This window comes from Anguilla anguilla, chromosome 1 (genome assembly GCF_013347855.1).
Source record: "Anguilla anguilla isolate fAngAng1 chromosome 1, fAngAng1.pri, whole genome shotgun sequence".
Classification (NCBI taxonomy): Eukaryota; Metazoa; Chordata; class Actinopteri; order Anguilliformes; family Anguillidae; genus Anguilla; species Anguilla anguilla.
The window spans coordinates 7,772,740-7,800,582 of record NC_049201.1 but is presented as its reverse complement, the minus strand read 5'-3'; the positions used below and the strand labels follow the sequence as shown (position 1 = coordinate 7,800,582).

At 47.4% G+C, this 27,843-nt stretch overlaps 2 protein-coding genes across 3 annotated transcripts in view; one reads left to right on the top strand and one right to left on the bottom strand.

Annotated features, from left to right (window-relative positions):
* Nucleotides 1-650: 650 nt before the first annotated feature.
* On the top strand, nt 651-22,110 carry capn3a (calpain 3a, (p94)). Of its 2 annotated transcripts, none has more exons than XM_035410816.1 (21): nt 651-1,260; nt 7,195-7,264; nt 9,170-9,288; nt 9,518-9,651; nt 10,607-10,775; nt 10,987-11,070; nt 11,464-11,558; nt 11,808-11,885; nt 12,075-12,235; nt 12,539-12,708; nt 13,050-13,061; nt 13,807-14,015; nt 16,009-16,045; nt 18,058-18,135; nt 18,498-18,555; nt 18,675-18,739; nt 19,389-19,457; nt 19,914-19,992; nt 20,624-20,740; nt 21,667-21,725; nt 21,970-22,110. In XM_035410816.1, exons 1-21 carry the CDS (start codon nt 889-891, stop codon nt 21,994-21,996), a joined length of 2,262 nt encoding a protein of 753 aa, XP_035266707.1. In that variant the 5' UTR covers nt 651-888; the 3' UTR covers nt 21,997-22,110. The 2 variants fall into 2 exon arrangements, with proteins under 2 accessions (XP_035266707.1, XP_035266788.1); XM_035410897.1 differs by lacking the exon at nt 651-1,260 and adding an exon at nt 3,259-3,667.
* Nucleotides 22,111-26,197: 4,087 nt separating this feature from the next.
* znf106a (zinc finger protein 106a) overlaps nt 26,198-27,843 on the bottom strand; it is a 26,540-nt gene continuing 24,894 nt past the window's right edge. Inside the window, exon 22 of the mRNA XM_035386677.1 lies at nt 26,198-27,000. Coding sequence (XP_035242568.1) covers nt 26,944-27,000 — 57 coding nt within the window. The 3' untranslated portion in view covers nt 26,198-26,943. The remainder of the gene's footprint in view (nt 27,001-27,843) is intronic.

Below are 27,843 nucleotides of genomic sequence, written 5' to 3'. Positions count from 1 at the left end.
AACCAAATTGAAACAGAAGAACACTTCCTGATGGAATGCACCAAATTTGATCAAATTCGCCAAAAATTCTACCCAAAAATGATCCAGAAATGTCCCCAATTCAGTATTCAATGATACACCTGATGAAGATAGATTACCTTTCCTATTAGGAGAAAAAAAAGGTATCTGCATACTAGCAGCACAATTTGTGTTCTCTTGCCATAATCTGAGGGACAATGTGTGACCATGTCATGCACACATTCGCACACAGCATACACATGTACAAGCAGACACATATTCACTCGTGCACACAACACACAGATAGTCAGACAGACACACACACCTAACATCACTTACTGCTGATGTTTTTGTCATAGGCTTGGCCCTTTTTTTTTTTTTTTTAAATAACAAGTTCATAATCCAGCATTTATTGTATATACTAGTTGTATCTTGTAACCACTGCTTTGGCAACACACGTGCCTATATTGGTCATGCCAATAAAGCACTTTGAACTTGAATTGAGAGAGAGAGAGAGAGGGAGGGAGGGAGGGAGGGAGGGAGGGAGAGAGAGAGAAGTAACCCAAGAGTTAGACAAAACTTAAGGGGAAGTGCCTTGGCTTTTTTTTTTTTTTTCTTTATCTCTGCAGTTAAGATGAAGGGAATAGTGACGTTGGGGAGCACGTGCTGCTCTGCAGTCCCGTGGAAAGGAGAGCAAAGGTTTAGGGAAGCCGTGAGGAGAGGACAGAGAGCGACAGCACAGCGCCACACCTACAGCAGCGGGCTGCGTGTAAACTCCCCGAGGAGCTTCTGACCGCCGTTTCTTTAAGCGTCGTGCGCGTGTGTGTGTTGACATTTCATCGGCTCCTTTCGTGACTTCTATTTTACAAAAAAAAAAAAAACACTTCCTCAATGGCACCGGTGGAGCAGGGGGCGAGCGCGCGGAATGAGCAAGGGAAGCGAGAAGAGAGAGAGAAAGCGAGAGAGAGCGAGCAGGAAGAGGAGGAGGAGGCGGTCAGCGCGGTGAATGCCCGTCACTTGGCGCCAAGGCCAGGGCTGGCTCCCGCGCTGCGGAACGTGGATTACACCGGTCCGCTCCCCGCGGACCCCATCCTAATACGTCACCGCCACGTGGTCGCCTTGCCGCCGCAGGACTTCCAGGAGCTGCGGGACGGGCACGCCAAGAACCATTTGCTGTTCGAGGACCCGCGGTTCCCCGCCGACGATTCCTCCCTGTACCCCTCTGGCGAGTGTCCCCTCGCCTGCGAGTGGAAGCGGCCGTCTGTGAGTATGGTCGTCGCCAATGGCGATATGAATATTCATGGTGTTAATGAAGCCGTAGGAGGTGAAACTGCATGCGGGTGGTAAGGATTTTTTGGGAAATATTTTTAATTCGGCCGAAGGCCACGGTCGAGATGGGGCACGGGGGCAAGTGCGCAACACATCACATTTGAAATGAACAGCGCTTATGTCTCCCACAGAAACTGAAAAGTGAAATTTTTTAAAAATTATTTTAAAAGAAAAAAACTAATGTAAATGTTATGTAAAAGTTGTATAAGAGTGTCTGCTAAATGCTTGTAATGTAACTGAAGCACTTAATGGAGCACAATGGTGACAATATAATAATAATAATAATAATAATAATACCGCATACAGTGCAGTATGCCAGAACAAAAATAAAATGCATTTTATACAATTTATGTAATAAGTAGTAATTGAGAGGTCGGCCTGCCATACAGCAATCATGATATAACGATGACAGCCGCAGAAATAATCTGAAAGTAAAAACACGTGTGTGGAAGTGGATAAATGAAGTGTCAGGTTCAGATAGTGGCAGATTCAGTTCCACTACACGGTCAGCGAGAGATGGGGCAGCGTTTGTTTGTCTCCACGTGTGTTGGACTTTTGAGTGGGGACTGGTGGTGTTGCCTTAAAGCTGTGCTGACCCAGCGAAAAGAATTTCCACAGAAATGGACAATAAAGGTGCCACACAGTGTTGTAATATACCCCGTTTGACCTTTGAAAAAAGCCATCAAAACCTGCATATAATTTAAAAAATACATAGAAAAGCACAAAGTTGTCCAGACTTGCTAAAATAAAGGTATATTAAAGTGGCGTAATATACTAACTTGAATGCTTGTATGTGGAAGGATTTCAAAGGGATGTTGTTTTTTTAAATGAAATTTAATTTTATAATACTGGTGCTAAGAAAAAAGAAAAGAAAAAAATATCCCTAGCCTTTGTAAATACCTGTCATTCAATGGGCTAAAAAAAACAAAATAACATACTCAATGACGTATAGCATGTGGTTAAATGTCACTTATACGTTCTTCCTTTGGATATGGATCGAGATCCACAGAGGAGTTCATGAGATGTGGACGAAGTCAAGTCAAGTGAGACTCCATTTCCTCTACAGCAATTACAGCAGAAGTACCATTATATAGATCTGTCGCGCACACAGCTAGTCGCCCTTGTGAGATTACATTACATTACATTTATTTAGCAGACGCTTTTATCCAAAGCGACGTACAAAGGTAAGGTACAGTACTAATTTGGTACAGTTCTTCATAGCCGAGAGCACAGGAGATTTGTGATGTACAGCGCGTGATGTAAACAGGTGAATTTTGGCAGCCATTTCATGTTTGATACCGAGAGTTTAGCAGCATTTAGCAGCTGAAACAAAGGGTGGAGTGAACTCACGGGGTACGGTAACAACAGAAAAAAAAAGGGGGGGTGGGGGGGGCGGTGGGGGGGGGCGTGGTTTGCCTCCACAGGATTAAAGCTCCTGTGGTTATGCTGAGAGTGCTCGATGTTGAACTCCCATTGAGGATAGGTTTAAAGGCCCTGAATACCTTCTGCTGAGGCAGGTCGACCCCTCCCACGGCTCTTTAGACCGAGCCCCCCGTGCCGCACGCTCGTCATTGTGCGCCCCAACAATGACGAGCGTGTGAGGGCCGCTTCGCCGGCCCTGCTGACTGGGGTGGGGGGGGGGGGGTCCTGGCTGTTATTGTTCAGGAGCCAATGAGAATCCAGTGCTGGGAACTGTTTTGTGTATGTGTGTGTGTGTGTGTGTGTGTGTGTGTGTGGGGGGGGGGGGGGTCCTGGCTGTTATTGTTCAGGAGCCAATGAGAATCCAGTGCTCTGGAACAGTTTTGTGTCTGTGTGTGTGTGTGTGTGTGTTTTTGTTTGTGTGGGTGTGTGTGTATGTGTGTGTGTGTGTTTTTGTTTGTGTGTGTGTGTGTGTGTGTGTGTGTGTGTGAGAGTGAATGCCTGTGTTTTCACCCATTCCCGTGTGACATTAAGGCCCAGGGAAGAGTGACATCACTAGGGGAGGTGACCAATGAGGGGTCAGCTGTTTGGATTTATGCCAGGTTTTTTAGGTTTTTTAGCATACACTAGAGGTGGCAATAGCCAGTTAAAAAAAAAAAGGTGAGCAAAAATGCCCTACACTCCGGCTGGCTTTTTCTGCGACCGACTGATTCGGGAAAGGGAACGCAGGGACGGGGAGGGATCCCTCAGCCAGCCCCTGCGTTTCAACGGCCAGGACTTCAGCGTCCTGAAGCAGGAGTGCGTCCAGAAGAAGAGCCTGTTTGAGGATGACATGTTTCAGGCCACCGTGGAGTCGCTGGGTTACAAAGAACTGGGCCACAAGTCCAACAAGGTCAAGAACATCGTGTGGAAGAGACCCAAGGTAGGGGGAGCAGGAGCCAGTCGAGGTGGGGGGGGACGGGACGGGACGTGTGGAGGCCCTCGGTCTTGGGATGGCACCAGGAGGGGACGATGAGTTGGGAGATGAGTTTCGCAGACGGATGGGGGGTAGAGGAGAGAGGTGGGAAGGGATACTCGAGTTTGCAACATGGCGGCAGCAACGGTACACTGGCCACAGGCACGCTGACCGGATGAAAAGACGATAATTTGAGGAGACCTTAGATTTGAGTGGCAAACGCTACAGTACTGAATGGATTTGGTGTATTTAAGATGAAGAGAGAACAAAGCCTTTTTTTGTGTTGGGCCGTTTTGTTTGTAGAACCTTCAGCTGTTTGATGGAATGTTGGCTATCTGTGTTCCGTGGGAGTGATCTGATTTCCTGTGGACGTTGTCTGAACATGTTGAGTGAATGCCAATCATGTTTGTAGGGAATGATACACACACACAATGGTTTTTTACGTAAGTGACGGTGCATGACATCTCAATTACTGTACATAGTCTACTATCAGAAAGATTGTCTTCATACAGGAATTGAGATAATGTTTATTGAGAGAAAGATTAGTGTGTACTGGGCATGAATAAAAATGCAATCAGGATTTCATTCACAATCAGATAACGTAACTTCGGGAATTTTGAAGATACATTGCAATACTATTTCGCCGACTCATTTTGAGGACATGTTCAAACGAGACACAGATGACACAAAAACACAGGCACTGTCATGTAAACCTGGAACTCCCCACTGGCCATCCTACTGAGAATGAGGGGAATAGTGTGCAGGACAAGTTAGAGCCCACCAACCCACAATTCCATGGGGCAACAACTATGAGGATGTGTGGAACTGTTAGAATCACAGTTAAGGTGTGCCCTGTCTTATCATGCGAGCAACATGCTGAAAAATAACTCACTGAGTTAATGATTATGTTTTATTCACAGAAATTAAACTGGGTGTGTGTGTGTGTTTGTGAGAGAGAGAGTGTGTGTGTGTCAGTGTGACTTCCTGTTTTTTTACATGGAGGAGAGTCAGACCAAAATTGATTCCTTTGTTTGGTTTATATGAAGTGGTAGATTTCCATCTCTGCTGATGGAGACCATAAATGTGCGTTAGGTCAATCAAAGAACAAAAGCCTGCCGTTCTCTAACACTGTTCTGGTGTCTGTGCTTCAGTTCTGAATCACGCAAAAGTATTATCTCACAGTTTGCAACATCTCCCTACCTGCGCTGATCACTTGCAAGTGGATGTGAACTGTTGGTAATTTATGATGCAAATCAGTGTTCTGACTGAGCTTTGAGCTCTCTGAGTTCAAAGCAGTCAGAAAGTTTGAAGAGCTCCGCTGCTGTAGCCTGGGGTCTCATACTCATATCGATATTAGCTTCTTATGAAAATAGAATTTTCCTAAACAAGAGCGTTCGGCTGAGTTGCGGAAGGCTGAATATATTCAAGACCATTCCGTTTGCCCTGGATGCCATGAAGTATATTCCATTAAAATGTTTAATCTCTGTATTGCTTATGACAAATTAAGAAGCTTTTTATCCAGGTACATTTTACACACATAGGTATTCTCCCAGTTGGGTTATTTCTTAAAGGAAGGAAACACCACCACATTGAAATGTATCAGGTGAATAGTTCTTCAACAAAATACAAAAATTCACAAATAATAAAAAAATAATAATTACTCACTACAGTAATATTTAGTGATTTTGTTAGGCTGACTAACTCATGAACTCATGAATATGATTTGGCCATGATCAGCAAGGATGCATCAAGTCGCTGTTGAAAAGATTGTGATAAGATTCACAATATTATTTTAAATATTGAGGTGCTGCTGAGGAAGAGCGCTATATAGAAATGGACTCAGAAGCTGGAAGAAGCATTCCCAGCAAATCGCCACAAATAGTCACCTGTGCATCACTCCAGAGACACCACACTGATGTGGGGAAAAGCCATTCTATCGGAGGACAATGGAGTCGGGAGTCACAACTATCTATGGTAGTCATGTGACCCATTCTCTCCCAGGAGGGGCACTGCAGTCTTTGGGTTGCCAGGCCTGCAAGGGTACCTCACCACTGATTCTCATTCTCAAAGCAGGTGCCCCATACCTCTGCTCTGGCACCTGGCAACCACAGGGAAAACTAGACCGACATCATCGTTGAATTTAATTGAAGTTCTGCTCCGATTAGGAAGGTGACCCCTGCGATAGTTAATCTCTCCACAGTGTGCACAGCATCAAGCCTTGCATTGAGTTCTACATGCCTTTAATGTTCTTTGCAGGACAAATACTTTTTTCAAGGCAAATACTTTGCAGACACTCGTGTAGGCATGTTAAATACGGTTGAAATCATCCAGAGGAATAGGAAAGGTTCCAAAATTTGAGATCCTTAAAATTTTAAAAGAGGAAAAACATTTCATTGGGAATTCTGAGAACTGTATTTGAATGAAATAGGCCCCCTCCTTCAGGCCCAAACTAGAAGCCAGCTTGGGCTTCTGGGCCAGTTAAAGAGACACAGACGTGTTGCTTCACCAAAGTCAACCAATTATGCCAACGTATTGTGTGAAATATTCCTAAGAGGAATTATAAATTCCTTCCTAAAGATAAATTTAAAACAAATCCTTAGCCCAACTGGAAACCATGAGTGAACATTCTAAATGCATGAATGGATCAACGAAGTGATCAACTTATAACTGGGGTGTCAAAAAAGCAAATAAAAATTTTATGAAAATAAGTGATACTATCCAAGTTCCTGAAATAAACTGAGAATATTTTTGATACTGCAATGGCAAAAGGGTTAAGGTTTGCTTAAATAAAATGTCATGTTGCACAGTAAAACATGACCTTTGGGACACTTCACTTTTCTGTAAATTAGTGTTTATGAAGTTCAAATTATGATTGGCTGAAGATAAGCAAGGGGGATTGCCTTCAAATGAGTGGTTCTTTAGATTCTTTAGCCCTATTGGAGCCTAGCCAGGCCTGCCTCCGAAGGCTTGCTTAGTTTTGCATTATTTGGTTTTGTAACACTATACACCCCACAACTTTGAATAGAAGCTTACAGTAAATACACAGTGTAAAGTCGGAGAAGTTGGAGAAATCATTCTGTTCTATTCGCCAGCAATAGGTCAGTGAGGTGGTGCTACCAAGATGGCGGACTATGTTTGAGACAGAGATTTCTATCTCTGCTGGACTCAGAGTTGGGCTGACACATATAGTTCTGATCCCATCACAGTGTGAGTGAGGTGCGCTTCAGGCTCCTTAAAATCTGATAAATTGCAGTGGCCTAACCGGAATGGTTCCCTTGGAAACAGGAGAACTCAGGTTAACAACCTAGCACTCAGGTTAGGATATTACATGTCCTACAAAATCTATCTAGCATATACACGACATCTCAAATGTATTTCAGCTTCAAAGTTAGTCCTCCTACATCAAAATCAAAGACAAAGGCTCCTGCTCATCTTTTCGCTGAGAGTAAGTGTGACCTTTACCTTTGTCTGTCTACCTGTCTGCTCTTCGGCAGGACATCTGCGAGAACCCCCAGTTCATCGTGGGAGGGGCCAGCAGGACGGACATCTGTCAGGGGGACCTGGGTAAGCCAAACCTGCTCCGAGCACAGGTTACATGTAGCCACGGCAACAAGAACACCTCAGTGCAGCGGACTCAGTTCACCGTGTCTATGCGCGGCTTCCCAGGAAATGGAGGGTGTTGCCGTACAATTTTGCTCGCCATTATAGAAATGCAGAGAATCACTGGAAGAGAATTACACTAGTGCTAGTTGCTTCAGAATGTTTTAGAGCATCATATTGTGTTTCTGACATGAGGGATTTTCAGAGCACTCTGAGCATATTTTAGCTTAGGTGAGACAGTACGAATATAATCTGCAGGCTGAACAGGCGGCTAGCCAGGCACATTTCGTGACACAGCCAAACGTCTGACACAGCAACATTTGGAGAAAGAATGTCTCTTCTTTCTCAGTAGGCACCGAATGCAGTCAAAGCAGTAAAGATAGAGGACTGAGCCTTTTGGAAAGTGTTATGCAATAGACTGAAAATAGAACATTACGAAATTTCCCATGCATACTTCGGGTGTCAGAGTAAGGTACATGTGCTGGGGGCACTGGGACAGTGTATTTATCAAGAATAAGGTACATGTACAGGGGGCACTGGGGTAGTATATTTATCCAGAATAAGGTGCATGCACAAGGGACAGTTAGGTAGTATATTTATCCAGAATAAGGTACATGTACAGGGGGCACTGGGGTAGTATATTTATCCAGAATAAGGTGCATGCACAGGGGGCACTGGGGTAGGATATTTATCCAGAATAAGGTGCATGCACAAGGGACAGTTGGGTCGTAATGTTCTATTTTCAGAATAAGGTGCATGCACAAGGGACAGTTAGGTAGTATATTTATCCAGAATAAGGTGCATGCACAGGGGGCACTGGGATAGTATATTTATCCAGAATAAGGTGCATCCACAGGGGACAGTTGGGTAGTATATTTATCCAGAATAAGGTACATGTGCAGGGGGCACTGGGGTAGTATATTTATCGAGAGTAAGGTGCATGCACAGGGGGCAGTTGGATAGTATATTTATCCAGAATAAGGTACATGTGCTGGGGGCAGTTGGGTAGTATATTTATCCAGAATAAGGTACATATATAATGGGTAAGTACACATAAAAGGGGGTAGTGGGGTAAATTTGAAGCTGCCCCCTGTGCGAGTAGCCTCTCCTCCTATGGCCCCTGTGTGGGGCTTACTCCACCGGAAGGGAATCTCACTGGCTGCACTTCTCATTGTCCCGGTGCTGGGACAGAACAAAAGGGGGTGGGGGGGGGGGGCGGGCATGTGCAGGCTGTCACCCCCCCTGCCCCCTGGCAAACATTGTTTCAGGACAGGACACAAAAACGCCTCTGGCACCTTCCCCAAAAACAATTAAAAAGTCCTGTGTCAGCAGGAGGGTGCGTGACAATCTGCGCTCAAATGAGGGAGAAGCAAATTGATATTCCTGTCTGGTTACCTGTATTTTTTTTTCCTAAAAGAAATGAAGAAAGAAAAAAGAGTTGTAAACGTGGGCCATATGCAGACAACCTGGCCTGGCAGCCGGTTAAACAAACAGTTGGGGCATTGTCAGGAGACATGATGTGGCATTCAAAGCAAAGCTGAATTTAAAATTCAAATTTAAGTTAGTGTTCTAGAACTCCATTGCTTTCAGTTACCAGTAGTGATTGTTACATCAGCCATAGAATGTTCAGTGAAGAATGTTTTGTGATCTTACATCTTAAAGGGTTAAAGGTTTAGATGCAGGTAAACTACTGCTAACCCCACCTGTGTCCAGCTTCACTCCCCTTGTCTCCACCATACAATACCCCACCTGTGGACCAAACCGTTTCATCTGTACATGTCCCGTGTGAATACCCAAAACACAAACTGGGTGCCACTTGTCATCCCTCACGGTGTAAAAAATGGCTGGTTGTTATCGCGGTTCCCGCAGGTGACTGCTGGCTCCTGGCGGCCATCGCCTGCTTGACTCTGAATGAAAAGCTGCTGTACAGAGTGGTGCCTCTGGAGCAGAGCTTCACAGAGAACTACGCTGGCATCTTTCACTTCCAGGTGAGGCCGTCAAGCTCCGTGCAAGTGTTTGACCCCCGAGGTTCACTGCATGATTTACCTCCATACAATCTTAAGGCCGAATCTTCATTAAAACCTCTTAATCGCTCTCTCTCTCTCTCTCTATCTCTTTTTCTCTCTTTCATTTTCTCTCTCTTTCTCTCTCTGTCCACTCTCGACACCTCTCTGTTTTTTTAACGCCTGGTCCCTTTCATCGTTCGGTTTCCTGCAGTTCTGGCGCTATGGCGACTGGGTCGACGTCGTCATTGACGACCGCATCCCCACGTTCAATAACCAGCTGGTCTTCACCAAGTCAGCGGAGAGGAATGAGTTCTGGAGCGCCCTCCTGGAGAAAGCCTATGCCAAGTGAGCTGGATGACTATTTACCTTTATTAACCTGTTTATTAACCTTTATTAACCTGTTTATTAACCTTCATTAACCTGTTTATTAACCTTCATTTACATTTATGAACCTGTTTATTAACCTTCATTTATGTTTTTTAACCTGTTTAGTAACCTTCATTTACATTTATTAACCTGTATGTTAACCTTCAATTGCATTTACATTCCATTTATGAACCTGTTTAATAACCTTTATTTACATTTATGAACCTGTTTTTAAACCTTCATTTACGTTTTTTGACCTGTTTATTAACCTTCATTTACGTTTATTAACCTGTATATTAATCTTCAATTAAGTTTTCAACTACATTTATGAACTTGTTTAATAACCTTTATTTACATTAGGTAACACGTTTATTAACCTTTATTTATGTCCATTAACCAGTTTACTAACCTTTATTTACATTTATTAACCTGTTATAAATCTATGTTTTTTAACCACAGAGCACCTTCATCTTCCAACATCTATATTTCTTTCCCCCTCAGAACTCTCCTCACTTCATCTTTTCTCATGTCAATCGCCAGTGTTTAATCAATTTTTCTTCTCCTCTCCGCCCCCTCCCATCTATCTCAAATATTAAAGTTATTTGTCAAGGCCATCGATTCTAGAAATACATTGCACCTCAATTCAAGGACTGAAAAACAGCCGTAATGTTCTGCTTTTTGATTTATACAACGAGTGAATTGAATTTCAAGGCATGTCATTACTGGGTGAACTGAAATTGGAATTGACCCCATGGCCATGTGTATAATTTGAATCCATGCACATGCCTCCCTTCAAAATAGTAACTCATTTTTCTGTCTCTCTATCTCTCTCTCTCACTTCCTCTTTTCTTCCCAACATACTCAACATTTCCTACCGAATTGTGCCCCATGCTACCGACCACCCCTCCCCCCACCCCCCCGCCTCTTTGGCCAGGCTTCATGGCTCCTACGAGGCCCTGAAGGGTGGGAACACCACGGAGGCCATGGAGGACTTCACCGGAGGGGTGACGGAATTCTACGAAATGAAGGAGGCCCCCAAGGAGCTCTACAAGATCATGAAGAAAGCCCTGGAGAGGGGGTCTCTCATGGGCTGCTCCATCGATGTGAGTTACCCCCGCTGCTGAAATGAAATACAGTCATTACGAACCGATGCAGAGAGAATAAAAAATGAATACAAATCAATCTCTCTCTCTCTTTCCCTTTCCCTCTCCCCCTCTCTCTGTCTCTTGCTCCCTCACTCTTTCTCTCTTTCTCTCTCTCTCTCCCTCCCCCTCTCTCTCCCTCTCTCTCTCTCTCTCTCTCTGCCTCTTCCAGTCCCTGGTTCCTGCCCGGTTTGAGACCCGTACAGTGACAGGACTGGTCAAAGGCCACGCCTACTCTGTGACAGCAGTAGAGGAGGTGGGCTCACGGAGGGGGTTTGAGACCGCGTTTGTAGTTTGAGTGAGGCTGTGACACTGTGCTGAGTGTGTGTGTGTGTGTGTGTGTGAGAGGCTGTGACACTGTGCTGTGTGTGTGTGAGAGAGGCTGTGACACTGTGCTGTGACACTGTGCTGTGTGTGTGTGTGTGTGTGTGTGAGAGAGGCTGTGACACTGTGCTGTGACACTGTGCTGAGTGTGTGTGTGTGTGTGTGAGAGGCTGTGACACTGTGCTGTGTGTGTGTGTGAGAGAGGCTGTGACACTGTGCTGTGTGTGTGTGTGAGAGAGGCTATGACACTGTGCTGAGTGTGTGTGTGTGTGGGTGTGTGAGAGGCTGTAAGACTGTGCTGTGCTGATCTGTGCTGTGTCTCCAGTGTAAACAGTCTCAGAGTAAGGAGACCAAGGTGCGTCTGGTGCGGCTTCGGAACCCGTGGGGCCAGGTGGAGTGGAACGGCCCCTGGAGTGACAAGTGAGTGACCCCCTGCTGCCTAGATGGACCCTGTCCTCATCATCTCCCAGCAACATGGCTGAGCCTAGCATTACTGCCCATCGTTAGCATGTAGCGCAATGCTGCTCACCGTACCACAGTCCAGCACCTCACCTGATAATGCAGCCTGATACACACGCCTGTGGCCACCTGCTCCGTGAATCTCGCTGCGATAATTCTGCTGTAGCTTCCGACCCCATTAATCTGTGACCCCCAACCCCCGGCCTGCAGCTCCAAGGAGTGGGCGACCATTTCCAAATCCGAGAAGGAGAAGCTCCAGCATCAGAATGCTGAGGATGGGGAATTCTGGTGAGCACAGAAATGTTCAGTGGCCGTACGTTACTACAGTCTGCACCAACTGACAATTCTTGTCTTGTTTTCATTCTTTGTCATATTTACATCGCTCACAGACATATTTTGAGTGACTTTTTTTTACTTTTACGTTTTTTAATTTAATGTTCCCCACTCCCATCCCATCCCATCCCATTCCTTCTCTAGGATGTCTTTCGAGGACTTCAAGAAGAACTACACTAAGATTGAGATCTGCAACCTGACTCCCGATGCCCTGGACGATGACAAAATCCACAAGTGGACGGTTTCGGTGAACGAGGGTCGCTGGGTGCGTGGGTGTTCTGCCGGGGGCTGCAGGAACTACCCAGGTAGGAGAGGGGATGGGACACACCTTGTACTGAAATTCCAGAACAGAACTCCGATTACTCTACATTCTCTAAAAGAGAACACTAGCCTACTTACTTAGAATGTTTTAAGACTTCACTAATCATTAGACGATGGCCCCTCAAATTTCTCTCAGGATTGTGCTGATAACACAGTTCAGTCTTCACCTCAGCACTGCACACAATCCACGTTATGACAGTTCACAGTTCACAGGACACTGCATCGGAGTTCCAAGATCCGGAACTTCGGGAAAAGCTCTGACGCGTCTGCGATGTCATTTCCTGCAGACACATTCTGGACGAACCCTCAGTACCGCCTGCGTCTGCTGGAGGAGGACGACGACCCCGAGGACAGCGAGGTGGCCTGCAGCTTCGTGGTGGCCCTGATGCAGAAGAACCGCAGGAAGGAACGCAAGATGGGGGCCAACCTCTTCACCATCGGATTCTCCATCTACGAGGTGTCCCGCCACGCCCAACCCTCTGCGGGGCAGTTAGCCTTTGTTTCTGTGTAACATATTTTAAATAATTTCCAGTCTAATCAAATCAAGGAAACACGATAACCAAATTGACTCATGCTTGCCAGTAAGATTCTGGGCATGTTTCAGACATATCATTGGCTCATGTTGACCCAGATCACATTTTTTCAGAAATGGCTGAAGCTAATGTCACTAATTAAGCTTTGGTAACATATGTTAAAGGCTCAAATGCAACATATTGTAAAGGAACTGTGACACACAATCACAGGTCCACTCTCTGACCCCATTGTCTGCCTGTCTGTCTGTCTGTCTGTCCCCCCCAGGTGCCAAAAGAGGTATGAGGTGTAAAGAAGAAGCTTGGTGTGATGCTGTGGTCTCAGAGTCCTGTCAGTGAGCTCCCTGCTGCTTTTTCGTCTGCGCAGTTCTGCGCAGTCCTACTGTCTGCTGCCGTCTTGGTGTTGCTTCTCCCTCTGACCTATAATGTGACTGTTGCTTCTGCCTCTGACCTATCATGAGCCTTTGTGCATGTTTGATCTCTTGTTCCGTCTACAGAAGAAAAATAATAAGGGCTCTACAGGAAATTCAAGGTCACACTCAGGCCTGACGGTCATTTCAGGTCAAGGTGTACACGTCTAGCCTCACAAATCCAGGATCAAACAATCCATCTACCATTATTGTTTACCTGAGTCATTCTCGATACTGATAGTCCTGTATTATATTATACACCGTGTTGCTGCCATCAAAGGAGCAAGCCATTGGACTAAATGCCCAGACACCAGTCTGAATCATAGCAGTACATTTGGGAATTCAGTTCAGTGGGGTACATGTTACTTCCATGGGACGATTTGAGGCCGAAATATTTCGTTGGAGAGCTTGACCCTGATTATAGCCAGCTCGTCTCCACTTGAACACAGTTGTTTTTTCTTATCAGTTTCTTCCTTTTCCCACCCTGTCCATGTTCATGAATTCCCCTTGACCTTTCCTTTCTCCTCTGTCTCATCTCGGTCGTCCTCACCCTCTCTCTTCTTTCTCCTCCCTCTTTCATCTCTCTCTCTTTCTCATCTCGCTCTTCTCCCACAGATGCACGGTAACAAGCAGCACATGCAGAAGGACTTCTTCCTGCTCAACTCCTCCAAGGCGCGCTGCAAGTCCTACATCAACCTGCGGGAGGTGACCCAGCGCTTCCGCCTGAGCCCCGGGGAGTACGTGATCATCCCCTCCACCTACGAGCCCCACCAGGAGGGCGAGTTCATCCTCAGGGTGTTCTCCGAAAAGCGCAACACCTCAGAGTGAGTGGCCCAGGCTGCGGAGGTGGGAAAGAACGGGAGGAGGAGGAGACAGGGGGGTGGTAACGGGGATTAGGAAGCAAGCATTTACAGAGGTGGAAAATCCAGGTTCAGAAAGTAAAACTCCTTCCCAGAATTTTGTTCCAACCACCTGGATTTGCTACAGTTCTTCAGCCAGGAGGTGGAACTAATTAAGTGAAATCAGCTGGCTGACTGTATGGGTGGAAGAAACACAAGGCAGGAGTTTTACTTTCTGACCCCTGGACTTTCCACCTCTGGCTATTTATATTTTTTTACTATGAGTGCATACTTGCACACGTATGCACGTATGTGTGCTTTTTATGGTTTGCATGGGTGTAAGTGTGTGCGTATACTTGTGTTGACTGTCCCATGTGTCAACCAATCAAGACTTGAAAATATCTGCTGTGGTTTCAGCAAGAGGGTGGGGGGGTGGGGGGTTTGGGGGTAGCTAACAGACTCATAAGTGGTTTACATTCCAACTACAAGTCAGTGAGTACAAGTCAGGAGTAAGGAATCATCGGCTAAAATTTGTAATTAATTTAATAAAATTTACATTGATACTTATATTGATAGTTTAATGACATTTTGAAATGTATGATGTGATTAATGGGAGAAGTGTGGAACAGTGTCCAGGTCTGTAGTGATCTCCACTGGGAGTCTGTTGTAGGCCTGGTGTTTGCTTTAGGCTTTGTTTCCTGGGAGTTATTGGTGGGGGTGGGAGTTGGTGGGAGTTGATAATACCACCAAGGACAAACAATTTTAACGGCAATTTAATTTGTAGAGCTGGAAGAAATCGACCCCAAATCGAAGCTGTTATGGAATCTTTTTTAGGACAAGCGGCTTCAAATTTTGGCACGCTCCGGTAAACATGTCCCCTGTCCCATCCCAGCTCCTGCCCCTCTGTCCCAGCACGAGGGATCCTGGCCCCGTGATTCGGGTTTTTCTCGGCTCGGTCCCACAGAGACACCCCAGGAGCTCATATCTTAGTTTACATTAGGCTACAGCACATTCGTTCAGTGGCTGCTCCTATCCAGTGTGATTTACAGAGCGAAGGAACATAAGTACATCCACTTAAGCTATATGATCAACAGTGGCATAGTCATACATTTCCTTAACCGCAGAACCTGCATCTGAATTAATACAGATAAATGTGTACACTGGGCCATCGCAAAAATATATTACCCATATCAGCATTATCATTATAGTGCTAGGATGAGGTACATGGCTACCCTCTTATTTAGAAATCAATGACCTCCCCCCACCTCCCCACCCCCCTCCCTACCCCCCTACAACTTCACAGTGAGGATAATTTCTCATATTTGACATCAACAAAATGGCATCCAGGGGAAAAAACAAAAGCCCTCTGCAAGAGTCTACAAGTCATGGTCAGAGCCGGGCCAAACCGGATCGGACTGGATCGGACCGGACTGGACTGGACGCTGTTCTCCCAGATCTAATGGACACAGATGCCGGAGGACCATATGACGTCATGATGGGGACGCCCCCCCACCCCTGAAAATCAGCTTTAAATAGGAACGAGTGAAGCTGCAAGAATATGTAGACCATGTAATGCATCTTATAATATGCAGTCCCTTAGTACATGGAGAATTCAGGAGACAAGAAGATGAAATATCAAATAAATCAAAAAATATTTAAAAAAAAAAAAGAAAAAAAAAAAAGATATGATAACAGGCTTGTTTTTTTCCCCACAGTGAGATGTGAAACGGTAAGCGTTTATGGGAGGCTGGCATTTGGCTGACAGAAGCTCCATGCTGCAGTAGCTTCAAATAATCATTGTTTTCTTGCTGCAGCACAGGTTTCAAATGTTTTTTTTCTTTTTGTAACTTGAGTGAAACCAAGTGCTTACAGAGGAAAATGTTCATGCTGAAGAAAAGGAGGGTTAACAACTGCCAAAATGTGACGGTGACATTACCACTGTTGCCATGGTGACTGCTGTTTGTTGGTTTCTACCCAGGGAGATAGAGAACAGGATCGAGGCAGACCATCCGGTGGTGAGTACCTCCCACCCACTACAAACTGCCCACTGTCCCCCCACACACTCTCTCTCTCTCTCTCTTTCTCTCTCCCTATCTCCACCTTTATATCCTGTTCACTGTGACCATCTGATCCATTCCCTCCGCAAACTGACCCTCGCAGCTGTCACATCTGGAAGTTTGCACCTGGCCCACACATCTGTCTCCACTGTCAGTCTGAGACATCACACCCGCACGCATCAGCCCTTCCCCCATGCTCTTCATCCTCGGGGGGGTGTACACTTTTGCTTTTTCAGGCTATCGTTGTCTTACAGAAGCAGTTTCTAAAGCCAAGGCGGTAAGAAAAACACCACCCCACCCCACCCCACCCCACCCCCCGCCACAGTACCAGAAATGCACCAATCAACAGCTGCTCTTTCTCACAGACAAGAAAGAGGAATAAGTGGAGAAAAGGCCACGCCCCCCCTGGCACTTCTATTTTTAACACCGCAGTGGGAAAGGAACAGTCTGATGACATCCGTTTGTAGTTCACAGCTCCCATCCTACACAAACTGGCCAGTCTCAAGCTCCGTGCTGCCAATGTGCAGTAGTTCAGTATCCCGGACAGCACGAGTGAGAATATCTTCATGAGCAGAAGACGGACAGCGGTGGAAGTCACAAGGCTGTAATCGATCCTCAGACATAAATAATTTAATAATTTCCTCAGCAGGTGATGTTACTGAGTAAAAACTGGAGAACTCTAAACTCTAGTAGCACATACTTAAATTTTATAGATTAGAACTGGGGGGGGGGGGGCGGTCGGATTGATGAATTGATGCAACAGGTACATCTTCTGTTTCATTCTGTTGATGCATCTTCTTCAGACTCGGACTCTGACATATAAGATAATGTTCCCTGGATATGGACCAGGCTGGCCTCCCCTTCCATCACAGACCTGCCACAGCCGGTCCCCCCGGGTGCAGTACTCACTCTCAGAAGAAAGGGTTTTCAAAATGCTCCTCTGTGTCTCCAGAGAGGAACCCCCTATCTAGTGCAAGCGTTCCTTGTTGGACAAAGATGGTTCAATCTAGGAGCTTTCAGACTTTTCACACCTACCATAGAAGGTTCCATAGAGACCTACCCCTACGGAGACGAGGCAAAGAGGCAAGCTGTTCCTGAGAGTGTGGTGGCCAGTCCCTCGCTGTGCTATGCCAGGCCAGCATGCAACTCAACACCCAGGACCGGCTGTCCATAAGCACTTCGACAGACACACAGGAAGTCACTCAGGAAGCTTCTGGCAACTGGTCACTTTCATGAGGTGGAAGAGGACCTTCAACGCTTGCGACAGCGTTCCTGCAGACATTGTTTTTTTCCATCAGCTCCATATTGGTCTCTTTTAGGGGAGGGTCTTTCCATGCACATGCAATCAGTCATTAAACTGATGGTATTTCTGCACATTTGTTGCATGCATAAGCAATAACTGTGGGAGTGGCTTACATTTCCCCATATACAGTGTCTAATTTCCTCTTTTACTGTCTCTCTCCCTGCTTCTGTCTTTCTCTCTGTCTCCCCCTCCCTCTCTCTTGTCCTTCCTCCCTCCCTGCCTCTCTTGCTCCCCCTCTCTCCCCCTCTATCTCCCCCCTCTATCTAACTCTGTCTCTCCCACTCCCTCTCTCTCTCCCTCCCTCTCCCTCTCTCTGTCCCCCTCTCTTTCTCCCCTCTCCCTCTCCCCCCTCTCTCTCCCTCCCTCTTCCTCTCCCTCTCCCCCCACTCTCTTCCCCCTCTCTCTCCCTCCCCCTCTCTCCCCCCCTCCCTCTTGCCCCCTCTCTCTCCCTCTCTCTCTCCCCCCTCCCTCTCTCCCTCTCTCTTCCCCCCTCTCTCTCTCCCTCTCCCCCCACTCTCTTCCCCCTCTCTCTCCCTCCCCCTCTCTCCCCCCCCTCCCTCTTGCCCCCTCTCTCTCCCTCTCTCTTCCCCCCTCTCTCTCTCCCTCCGTCCCTCCCTCTCTCTCTCCCTCCGTCCCTCCCTCTCTCTCTCTCGCTCCCCCCGCCCAGCCGGCCCCAGCCTCCGCGGGGGAGGAGAGCGAGGAGGACAAGCAGTTCCGGACCATCTTCCAGCAGATCGCCGGGGACGTGAGTACTGGGCAGACTGGGAGCACTGGGGGAGCTGTGAGTACAAGGGGGGGCGAGGGGGGGGGGGTCGGCCTGCTTTACTCAAACCACTCACACCTCACGACCCATGCATGCCTAATATCTGGTGTTAGTTTTAGAAGTTTCTTTTTGTTTTCTGAAAATGAGTGTGAGATTTTTGGGGGAATGTGGGGCATGGGGGGGTGGGCTATGGGCTTTGACCCCCAACCCCCCCCTGCCCCCCCCCCCCCCCAACGTCCAGAAACCCAGATGCCAGCCATGGCAACATCACAGTAGGGTGCGTTCACTGCATTCCCATCACCACCTGCCCTCTCTTGCCCCCCCCCCCCCCCGCCCCTTTTCAGGAAATGGAGATCAGTGCCAACGAGCTCAGGAACGTCCTCAACAAAGTGGTCTCCAAACGTGAGTCCCCCCGTCCTTTCCATTCACTCCGTATTCCTGCCAACGTGCAAACGTAACAGCTCTCTCTCTCTCCCTCACTCTCTCCATCTCTCTCTCTCCGTCTCTCCCTCTCCAACCAGACAAGGACCTGAACACAGAGGGCTTCAGCCTGGAGAGCTGCAGGAGCATGATTGCCCTCATGGACGTATCCTTCGTATCAAGCGCCAAAATACACCCCTCCTGCACTTTTCCCATCAGCCACCTGCACGGTCCCAGCTCCCTCCAAAAATGTACACTGCTAACAATGGGCCTCACTCACAAAACATGTGTACGATCACATTTGCAAGTGTCATTTTGCAGTGTCATTTTGAAAGACGTCCATCTGCGCAGGAAATGCTATAACACGGGCTGCAATATGGTCAGTCAGTCAGTTCCATTAACTGATGATCGACATTGACCTTGCCTTCTGAGAGTATCGACTGCGTCCTAACTATGCCTGGAAGATGTGCGCTATACTATTATAGAAGCACCAGAACCCTTCACTGTTGGCAAACTGACGTGTTTCCATTTATTTGGCCCCAGCCTGTATGTGTTATGCAGTATACGTGTGAAACAGCAGCTCACCTCACTACTATGCAGGGCATAAAATATTTCGTGACACATATAGTGGCGCTGAGCAAATTTCTGTGTATTAGCGTGTCAATTTTCAGAAATGTACTAAATTGATAATAACGTTCACTGGAGAAGCAGCTTCTTTCCATCGTTTAGCCGCCAGTGCGCCACGGGGAGGGGACACAAACGAGTGTGAGGTTTAACGGCGGGGTCGCGTTGTCGCCTTAACTACCGCTGCTCAGACAGATGGCACGGGCAGGCTGAACCTGCAGGAGTTCCGACACCTGTGGAACAAGATCAAACAGTGGCAGGTAAGACCGAGTTTTTGCCCACCGTGTTCGGGGTCGGGAGTCCCGGGGAAAAGCACATAATTTCTCATGGCAGTTGCCCAGTGAGAGAGGGAGGGAGGGAGGGGTTGATTAGCAGGTTATTCCCTTTCTCAGCTGCTCAACAGCGACCCCTACAGGACAGTGACTGCACAGCTCAGTTGGCGGACTGCAGGAGTGTAAATGCAGGAGTGGTGGCTGGCTTGACCAGCAGTCACAGCCATAGATAACTAAAGAAAGGAGGGGGGGGGGGGAGCTATGGCCGCCATTTTACAATGGTGCCTTCTCTGCACAGGAAATAAAAACTTATTATACACTGAAGATAAATTTGCTATAAATGAACGCAGGCTTGCTCAGGTGTGAGAAGGTACATGTTTATGCATGCCTAGCAGCCAGGCATACACTCAAGGATATATAAGCACTGTGCCGTCCTTTCCACAGGGGGTCTTCAAGCGCTACGACACGGAACAGAAGGGCAGCGTCAACAGCTACGAGATGAGGAACGCGGTCAACGATGCGGGTGAGACTCCAGCAGACACAACTTCCGCTAATTCAAATTCCACTCCGGTGTCTTCACCAGAGCACGTAGCCTCCTGACTGAGGTTCCCATCTACTGTAATTTATTGAAGCCAAAGGGAAGCTTTTATTTTACATCTTTTCATTTGTGATTTGATGCGTCTTTGATTGGCTCGAACGGTGTGGTGGGGAGCATTTTATTCCCAGGTCAAATGGACGATTGAACATTTCGGTATCTTTGATTTTGACCTGATTAAGCAGGTTGATGCAGTATAGGGCCCACTCCTCTGGTATAGATTGAAGCCAGGGGTCCTCAATCTTATCCAGAAAGGGCCGGTGTGGGTGCAGGCTTTTGTCTCAACCAAGCAGTGACACCTGATTCTACTAACTGAGGTTCTCAGCAAAGACTCTAGTGGTTGATTAGTAGGAGCAGGTGTGTTACTGCTTGGTTGGAACAAAAGCCTGCACCCACACCGGCCCTTTCTGGATAGGATTGAGGACCCCGGATTTAAACTGTCTCCTGCTCGGCAGGCACGGTTTCCAGTACAGTCACACTCGTGCGTGCTGAATCCTTGAAACCGCGCCCTCTAACGGCCCTGTTCCCTGTACAGTCACGTGTTTTCTGTCCCTCGTAGGCTTCCGTCTCAACAACCAGCTCTATGACATCATCACCATGCGCTACGCCAACGAGAGCATGAACATCGACTTCGACAGCTTCATCAGCTGCCTCGTGAGGCTGGAGGGCATGTTCAGTAAGTGTGACTGGATATGTAGTTCAGCTGGCTACAACCGACTGAGGGTTCCATATCATGACATTACATTACATTACATTAATTTAGCAGACGCTTTTATCCAAAGCGACGTACAAAAGTACATATTATGGTCACTGGACGACTACAAAACACAGGTTCAATAAGGTACTGTACTAATTTCTATTTATAGCTATTTATAGCCGAGAACACAGTTCAGCTCACGCAGTGAACACTATTCTGACCTAACTTATATGACGCCAAACTAGGGAGAAGAACAAGCTACAATATTAGGACAAATACAATTTACAAAAAAGGCCCGGAATGGGGGGTACATGAGTTTCATAAAAGGGGGGATTTAAAGTGAAATGATTCACAGAGTGGTGGCAGTTAGTCCAGGTGTAGTCTGAAGAGATGCGTCTTCAGACCACGGGGGAAGATGGTTAGTGAGGGAGAGGTTTGAAGAGGGAGTTCGTTCCACCATGAATCACAGCTAAATGAATCGGTAGTTCTTTATTTGAAGTGGGGCCATACAGTGTAGTGCTCTAAATTCACTTTGTCATCTCTGAGTAATGGCCCGACCCTTATCATACCGTAACAATCTCACAACTCAGATCATAACAACTGACACACGCTATGAGGTACATAGTGATGAGCATTTATGACAGTAATAATGCAACTCGGGACATGTCATATGACAACTCTTTGGTATCACAAGCTATAATATTCATATGTTCTTGTAATAGTGCTTATGATGCATTATGCAGTGCTTATTAAGGCACTATGAATACTCTATAAGCAGTGAAACACTTAAAGGAGATCATACGTACATTTGCATACTGTGAATCATGTTCGCCACACCATACATCCCCTTTTCTGGGAGATGGGTGTGTGTTTTTAACCATTTGATGTGAATGGGGGTTTTACAGGGGCATTCCAGGCCTTTGATCGGAAAGGAGATGGCATGATTACGCTTACTGTCCTGGAGGTAAGAGCACCGACAGGGGGGGACACATGCCCCCACCCCTCCCCCCCCCCAAAAAACAAAAAAAACACAATGTGTTCTCCCCAGTATTATCATGTCGCATTGGGTGGTACTGTTAGTGTCTTACCCCAAAGAATCAGGATGAAAATTTCCTGTTTCTCTCCCGCCCCCCCCCATTTGAAATGAGATCTAGGTCCTTGAGTAACGAGCGTTCTGCCCTAACTGTCTCTCCCTCCTTCACGTGCAGTGGCTCCAGCTGACCATGTATGCCTAGGCAGGCCCCGTGACTGCAGGTGAGCCTCGTTCTCCACCTGGACCACAACCGGACCACAACCACACCACAACCGGACCGCCACCAGCCTTGGCTTCACCTCGCGCCGTGCCAGCCCCGTCAGCCCCGTCACACCCCCCCCACCCCCCCCCCCCCCCCCCGCCACCACCCCCCCCACCCCCCCCGCAACCACCCCCCCACCCCCCCCAACCACCACCCGTCTTCTCTACACTCTAACCCAGGTCACGGTGTCGTCAGGGCCGGGTTCTTTCCACCGTGTTACGCTCATCCGCCGTCTCTCTTTGTAACGAGCGCTCGACACTCTCATTCTGTCTGCTTCATCACTAACCCTCTCTCCTCCTCCTCCTCCTCCTCCTCCTCCCCTCAAACCCTTCTCTGCAAATCTCCACATCATCTTCTCAGGTAACTAAACCCAAATAAACACACACACGCATCCTTCCTGTTATTTTACAGCATTGACTCCACCACCTCTGCACCCCCCCACCCCCCCGTCCCCTCGCCCCCCCCCCTCCTTTATTCATTATTAAAAACTTGGGAGAGCTCCTCTCCCTCACATCAGACCCAACCCAACCCTACTCCCCACCCGCCCACCCCCCCACCAGCCCCTAATGTACCCAAGACCCTCTCTCATGGATCATGGACCAAAGGCCTCTCTGCAGGTTCACCACAACCACCACAGTGCAGCTCTCCTGTCTCTTCGGCGCCCCCTGGTGGACCAACATGTGCAGGAACAGCGCTTGTTTTCAGTCTCGGTTCAATCCCACCCCCAGTCAGTGGAATCATATTGAGGGGGGCACTCCGGTCTGTTATGATGGAACGTGGGGACACATAATGGATCTGCATTCCCCCCCCCCAAACACTTAACAACAGTCAGGACACATCCAGACTGCGGCAGGAGACCCCCGTACACCGCCCCCCCCCCCCGCCGCCAGCTACACCCTAAGGGCGGTTAAACAAATCACGAATATGAGTACGGGTTGCGCTGATAATTTTTGTGGTTTTACATTAAAAGCTTTGGTCAAATGAGTGTACTGCATTTTTACTCTTTTAATCCAATAAATACTTATGCAGCTATTGTTTGCAGTTTCCCCGCCCACCCCCCCCCAACAATCCAAGGAGTCCTCAAGCATTCTTATTTTAAACAACGCATGATTTTATTTTACATTAAATCTATATATTGGCCAAAATACTGGTGGAAACGGACTCAGTGGCATTCAGTGTGGTTTCAAATAAAGTGTTTGAAAGCAATGAAATCCTTCAGGCCAATTTTAAGGTGTTTACAGCCAATTCCCCCCCAGCACCTCTAACACCATATCATTTCTTTTGAGATAAAACTATATAGACAAACACAGCACATAAAGAAAAAAGACAAATTTCAACCAACTGAAATGTTTCAAAGATTTTTTTTTTATTTCCGTTTTTGCTCATAATAATTTTCTTAGAAAATGTCGGTAACAAACGTAGAGCTTGGCACGCAGAACTGGGTGCCGACAGGTAGAACACATACTTCTGTTAAAGGACCTCAGGGAAAGCAGGTAAGAGGACACCTGTATGCTCCCCTATGCCTAAACAACACAAGGAAATGGTCGTGACCCTTAAAAAAAGAGGATTTAAAGGGAAAGGAGTTTAAAGGTAAGGGACTCAGGTTGAAGGATTTCGAGTCTGCCACAATGTCACCACCAAGAACAGACTCTTAACCTCCCAAGTCACCGTGCAGAACCTTGAGCTGCCAACACAACTACAATGACTGATAGTAACTGGCTTTGAACTGGTGTTTAGATTCAAGGACATGACAAAATATGTTTTCTACAAAATCCGTTAATAAAGTTGGTTTTGCTGTTTGAAAGTCATGTTGGATCAAACTGCGCCTGGCCTGGTGTGTGTGTGTGTGTGTGCACATCTGTCGATGTCTGTCTGTGCGCAGATGTGCATTTGTGTGTGTGTGTGAGCGTGCATGTGCCGTGCGTGTATTGTGTGTGTGTGCTGTGTGCATGCGTGCGTGTGTGTGTTGTGCGTGCGTGCGTGCGTGTGTGTGTGTGTGCGTGTGTGTGTGTGTACCAGGCCTGGTGGTTCTGTTCTAATAGGTTGTGGGCGTATGGCATGGGGAGCGTCTGGCTCTGTGTTCTCCCTATAAAAACACCTCCCCTGTTCACCTCCTCTTCGCCTCCTCACACAAACGCACAAACACGGCCGTAGAGCCCTTTCCTGAGGAGCAGAGCGGTCGGCCCTCTTCCCCCGGCTGTGCCGTCAACTGTCACTCCATTCAAAAATAAAACAACAACAAAAAGAAAAAAGCCCGCCAGGCGAGCCCATACAAAATCTCTCCCAGTTCAGTTACAATTACTGGTAAGTACAAAAACCACTCATCCAATGTAAAAAACAAAACAAAAAAAACCCCAACAAACAACAGCACTCAAACAAAAAAAAAATTAAAAGTTAATTATCCTTTGATCTTTTTTTTCTTTCGTCTGTGATTTCATAAGGCTTTCTGGTGAACTGTAATAAAATATGGAAGATACTGGATTTGGGAGCGGAATTCCGAGCCAATGGAAAGTGAGAACAGTAGCCGTGCCGACGAGAGAGCGAAGACAGGCCTATCCGATTCAAGGAAAGATAGATCTGCACACGTCTCGCCGTGACTGATCGGGCAGAAGTCACAAGCTGGACTACCCAGAAGTCAACGGGGGAAAGAAATACCCCATAGGACACTGGGAAACGCACGCCACTAGAGCGAACAGAGCACTCCAGCTCATGAGACTTTTGATTTGTGCCTGATGTCAACAGCCTGCAGATACGTATGTATGTCTGATGTCACTGTATGAAAATATCAGTGATTAATAATATAGCAATGATATTAAGATTTTAAAATGGTCACCCCGCACTCAAGGTGTAGGGCCCACAAGGCTTCTGACACCCCGGGCGAACACCACAACAAATTCTCAAACCAAACAGTCACTCCAGTTATTATCCACACTAAAACCAAAAAAAAACAAAACAAAAAAAAATAATACTCACACAGCCTCTAAGGGGGGAAAAAAACATCCCCACGTACACGTACTCGTCTGTTCACACGGAACGCACAAACCTCCGTCCCTGTGCTCTCTAACCGCCACTGCAAATCGCAAACCTTTTGACCGTCACTTCAAACCAAGTGGTGCCACACTCACGCACGCTCATCTACGCACGTCTCCACGGCAACGCGGCGTCTCGCGAGCAATCTGAAGAGAACGCGCTCCGGAAAAACGGAGCCGTCGAAAACGAAGATAAAGACGGAGAACAAACCAAACGAACACCCAAAAAACAAACAAAAAAAAATGCTTGCGATAGGTGAAGCATCATTAAAAACAACAATGGAAGAAAAAAAATGAAAGAATTCTGCTTCAAAACTTCAAAACAGTAACTTTTAGCCTAAATGTACTACACAATTGTCTAAATGTAGTTCAGACACGTAGAGGCCCAGGGGAAGCGGCTGGAACAGGAATGGGCTTCATCAGCAGTAGAGTATCACACGCAGGCGATACAACATCACCGCTGGGAATTACCCATCGTTCAGCACGACTTCTCTGGCGGGGCCACCTACAGTCCGAATCCAATTAAAAACAGACCATGTAAGATAAGATACGGAAGGGTAGAGTTGCTCAGCGTAACACCAGCACCACAGTTTCAACACTCGTAAAACGGGCTATAAAACGCTCTCTTAAACCCATGCCATACTCCCCAGCTAACCTGAGGGCTGTCCAGAACAGCTTGTGTGTTCACAGCTATGTGTGTGTGTGTGCGTGGGTGGGTGTGTGTGTGAGTGTGTGCGTACGTGGGTGTGTGTGTCTGTGTGTACGTGTGTGTGTGTGTGTGTGTGTGTGTGTGAGTGTGAGTGTGTGTCTGTGTGTACGTGTGTGTGTGTGTGCGTGAGTGTGTGTGTACGTGTGTGTGTGTGCGCGTGCGAGTGTGTGAGTGTGAGTGTGTGCGTACGTGGGTGTGTGTGCCTGTGTGTACGTGTGTACGTGTGTGTGTGTGTGTGTGTCTGTGTGTGTATGTGTGTGTGTGAGTGTGTGTGTCTGTGTGTACGTGTGTGTGTGTGTGTGTGTCTGTGTGTGTGAGTGTGAGTGTGTGTGTGTGTATGTGTATATGAGGAAAACACAACAGTTCAACACTCATACCTGTCCTGAAGCGTTATCTTCTTTAAGAAAGCACGTGATTGAGTGAATGTATTTGGTCTATGGATTTATAACTCAACGCTGCGACAGCATGATTACAGACAGAACAAATGAGCAGAGGGGGGACAGCAACAGGCTCTTTCCTTCCCCACTGCAGAGAGAGCCCAGGGGATCGAGCCTGCCCCGTCCTCCCGCTGCTAACAGGTAAAATAAGGAGCCATAGCTTTCCCATGGGACTACGCTAACGTTAGCACCATCATCGACCCGTCCGTCCGTCTGTCAATCTGGGCAAGGGTGGGCAGGGCGAGATCACGCCAGGGCGGTACAACAGAGCAGAGCAGGGCAAAACAAGGCAAAACAAGTCCCACCCCACCATACCTGTCTGGCAGAATACCTGCCACTTGGCCCCTCCCCTTAATAGTAGCTCCGCCCACTCTCTCACTCTCTCCTCGCCCCCTCTCCAAGTTCCAAGGTTCAGGCGGGAAGGGTAAGGATTGGATAAGTGGAGAGGGAGGAGCTAGATGTAAAGAAGTGATTGGTTCAACCTGGACACCGTAGGCGAGTCCAGTAAACATCCACAGTACTGTCCATCTGTGACGGTGGGAGGGGTTTTCCAAAGCGCCATATAAGGGCAGAAACGGAGTTTCTCCCGTCAAATCTGCCGCCTGAAGCTTTGAAGACCAGGCCCCCACGGTCACAGATGTGAAGCACCTGGTGGGGTTTTTTCGCGTGAGGTCTTCCCAATATGGGGCGGCAGAGAGGCGCCCCCTGCTGGTCAGGGCTCCAGCTTGCTGTCGGCCTCCACGTGGCTCTGCATGTGCAGGGGGACGTCCTGCCGGGGGACATTCAGAGGCACAGCTGAGCGAGGCCCGGCCCACGCGCACGCTTACATCACATTACAGCCAGGGGTGCACAACACGGGCCGATCCGTTTCAGGATTTCGTGCCAACTTCAGCTCTTAATTATTTCACTGGCCCGGTTGTATCTTTATTCTGAAATCTGCACAAGCTACACCAGCTACAGCCGCAGACTGCAAGCGTGTCCTGAAGATTTCACTGTGCTCAAGTACAGGAGTGAACCAGCGTAGTTTGTAGAGCTGTCAGGAGAACTAAAACTGAGGTGACCGGTTGGAACAAAAGCCAGCATGCGGACCGACCGGCCCTCCAGGACCGGAGTTGTGCACCCCTGCATTACAGCCACTCACCGTACGCTCTGATCCACACTGACTTAGAGAAGAGGACACCAACACTGTTACTCTCAGGAATATGAAAATGTGACCTCTCCACTGAAGGCCAGTTAATAATTAACAAGTGTGAACTTAACTGAACAAAACAACAATTACTACTGTAAAATAAAAGTAAATTCCACTATATGGTATAGCCTATAATCTTTACACAGCTAAACCCATAATATCGTAATCCTAAAAGGAAACCTGGACAGCTAAAGGAGAGTCATGGTGCAGTCTGAGGAGGTGGGTTCATGTGCGTGTGCGTGTGCGTGTGTGAGTGTGTGTGAGAGTGTGAGTGTGTGTGTGTGTGAGCGTGTGTGTGTGTGTGTGGGTGTGAGCATGTGTGTGTGTGAGTGTGTGTGTGTGTGTGTGTGAGTGTGTGTGAGTGTGTGAGTGTGTGAGTTGGTACCTCGTGGGTGTTGTTGCGCACGGTGAGCGTGTGTGTGT

What these genes read in the sequence shown, in the direction of transcription:
- capn3a (XM_035410816.1), top strand. Translation starts at nt 889, where the DNA reads ATGGCACCGGTGGAGCAGGGGGCGAGCGCGCGGAATGAGCAAGGGAAG. An exon ending in CATCTGTCAGGGGGACCTGG is followed by an intron (nt 7,265 to 9,169) that starts GTAAGCCAAACC and finishes CGGTTCCCGCAG; the next exon opens with GTGACTGCTGGCTCCTGGCG. An exon ending in GAGGCTGGAGGGCATGTTCA is followed by an intron (nt 20,741 to 21,666) that starts GTAAGTGTGACT and finishes GGGGTTTTACAG; the next exon opens with GGGCATTCCAGGCCTTTGAT.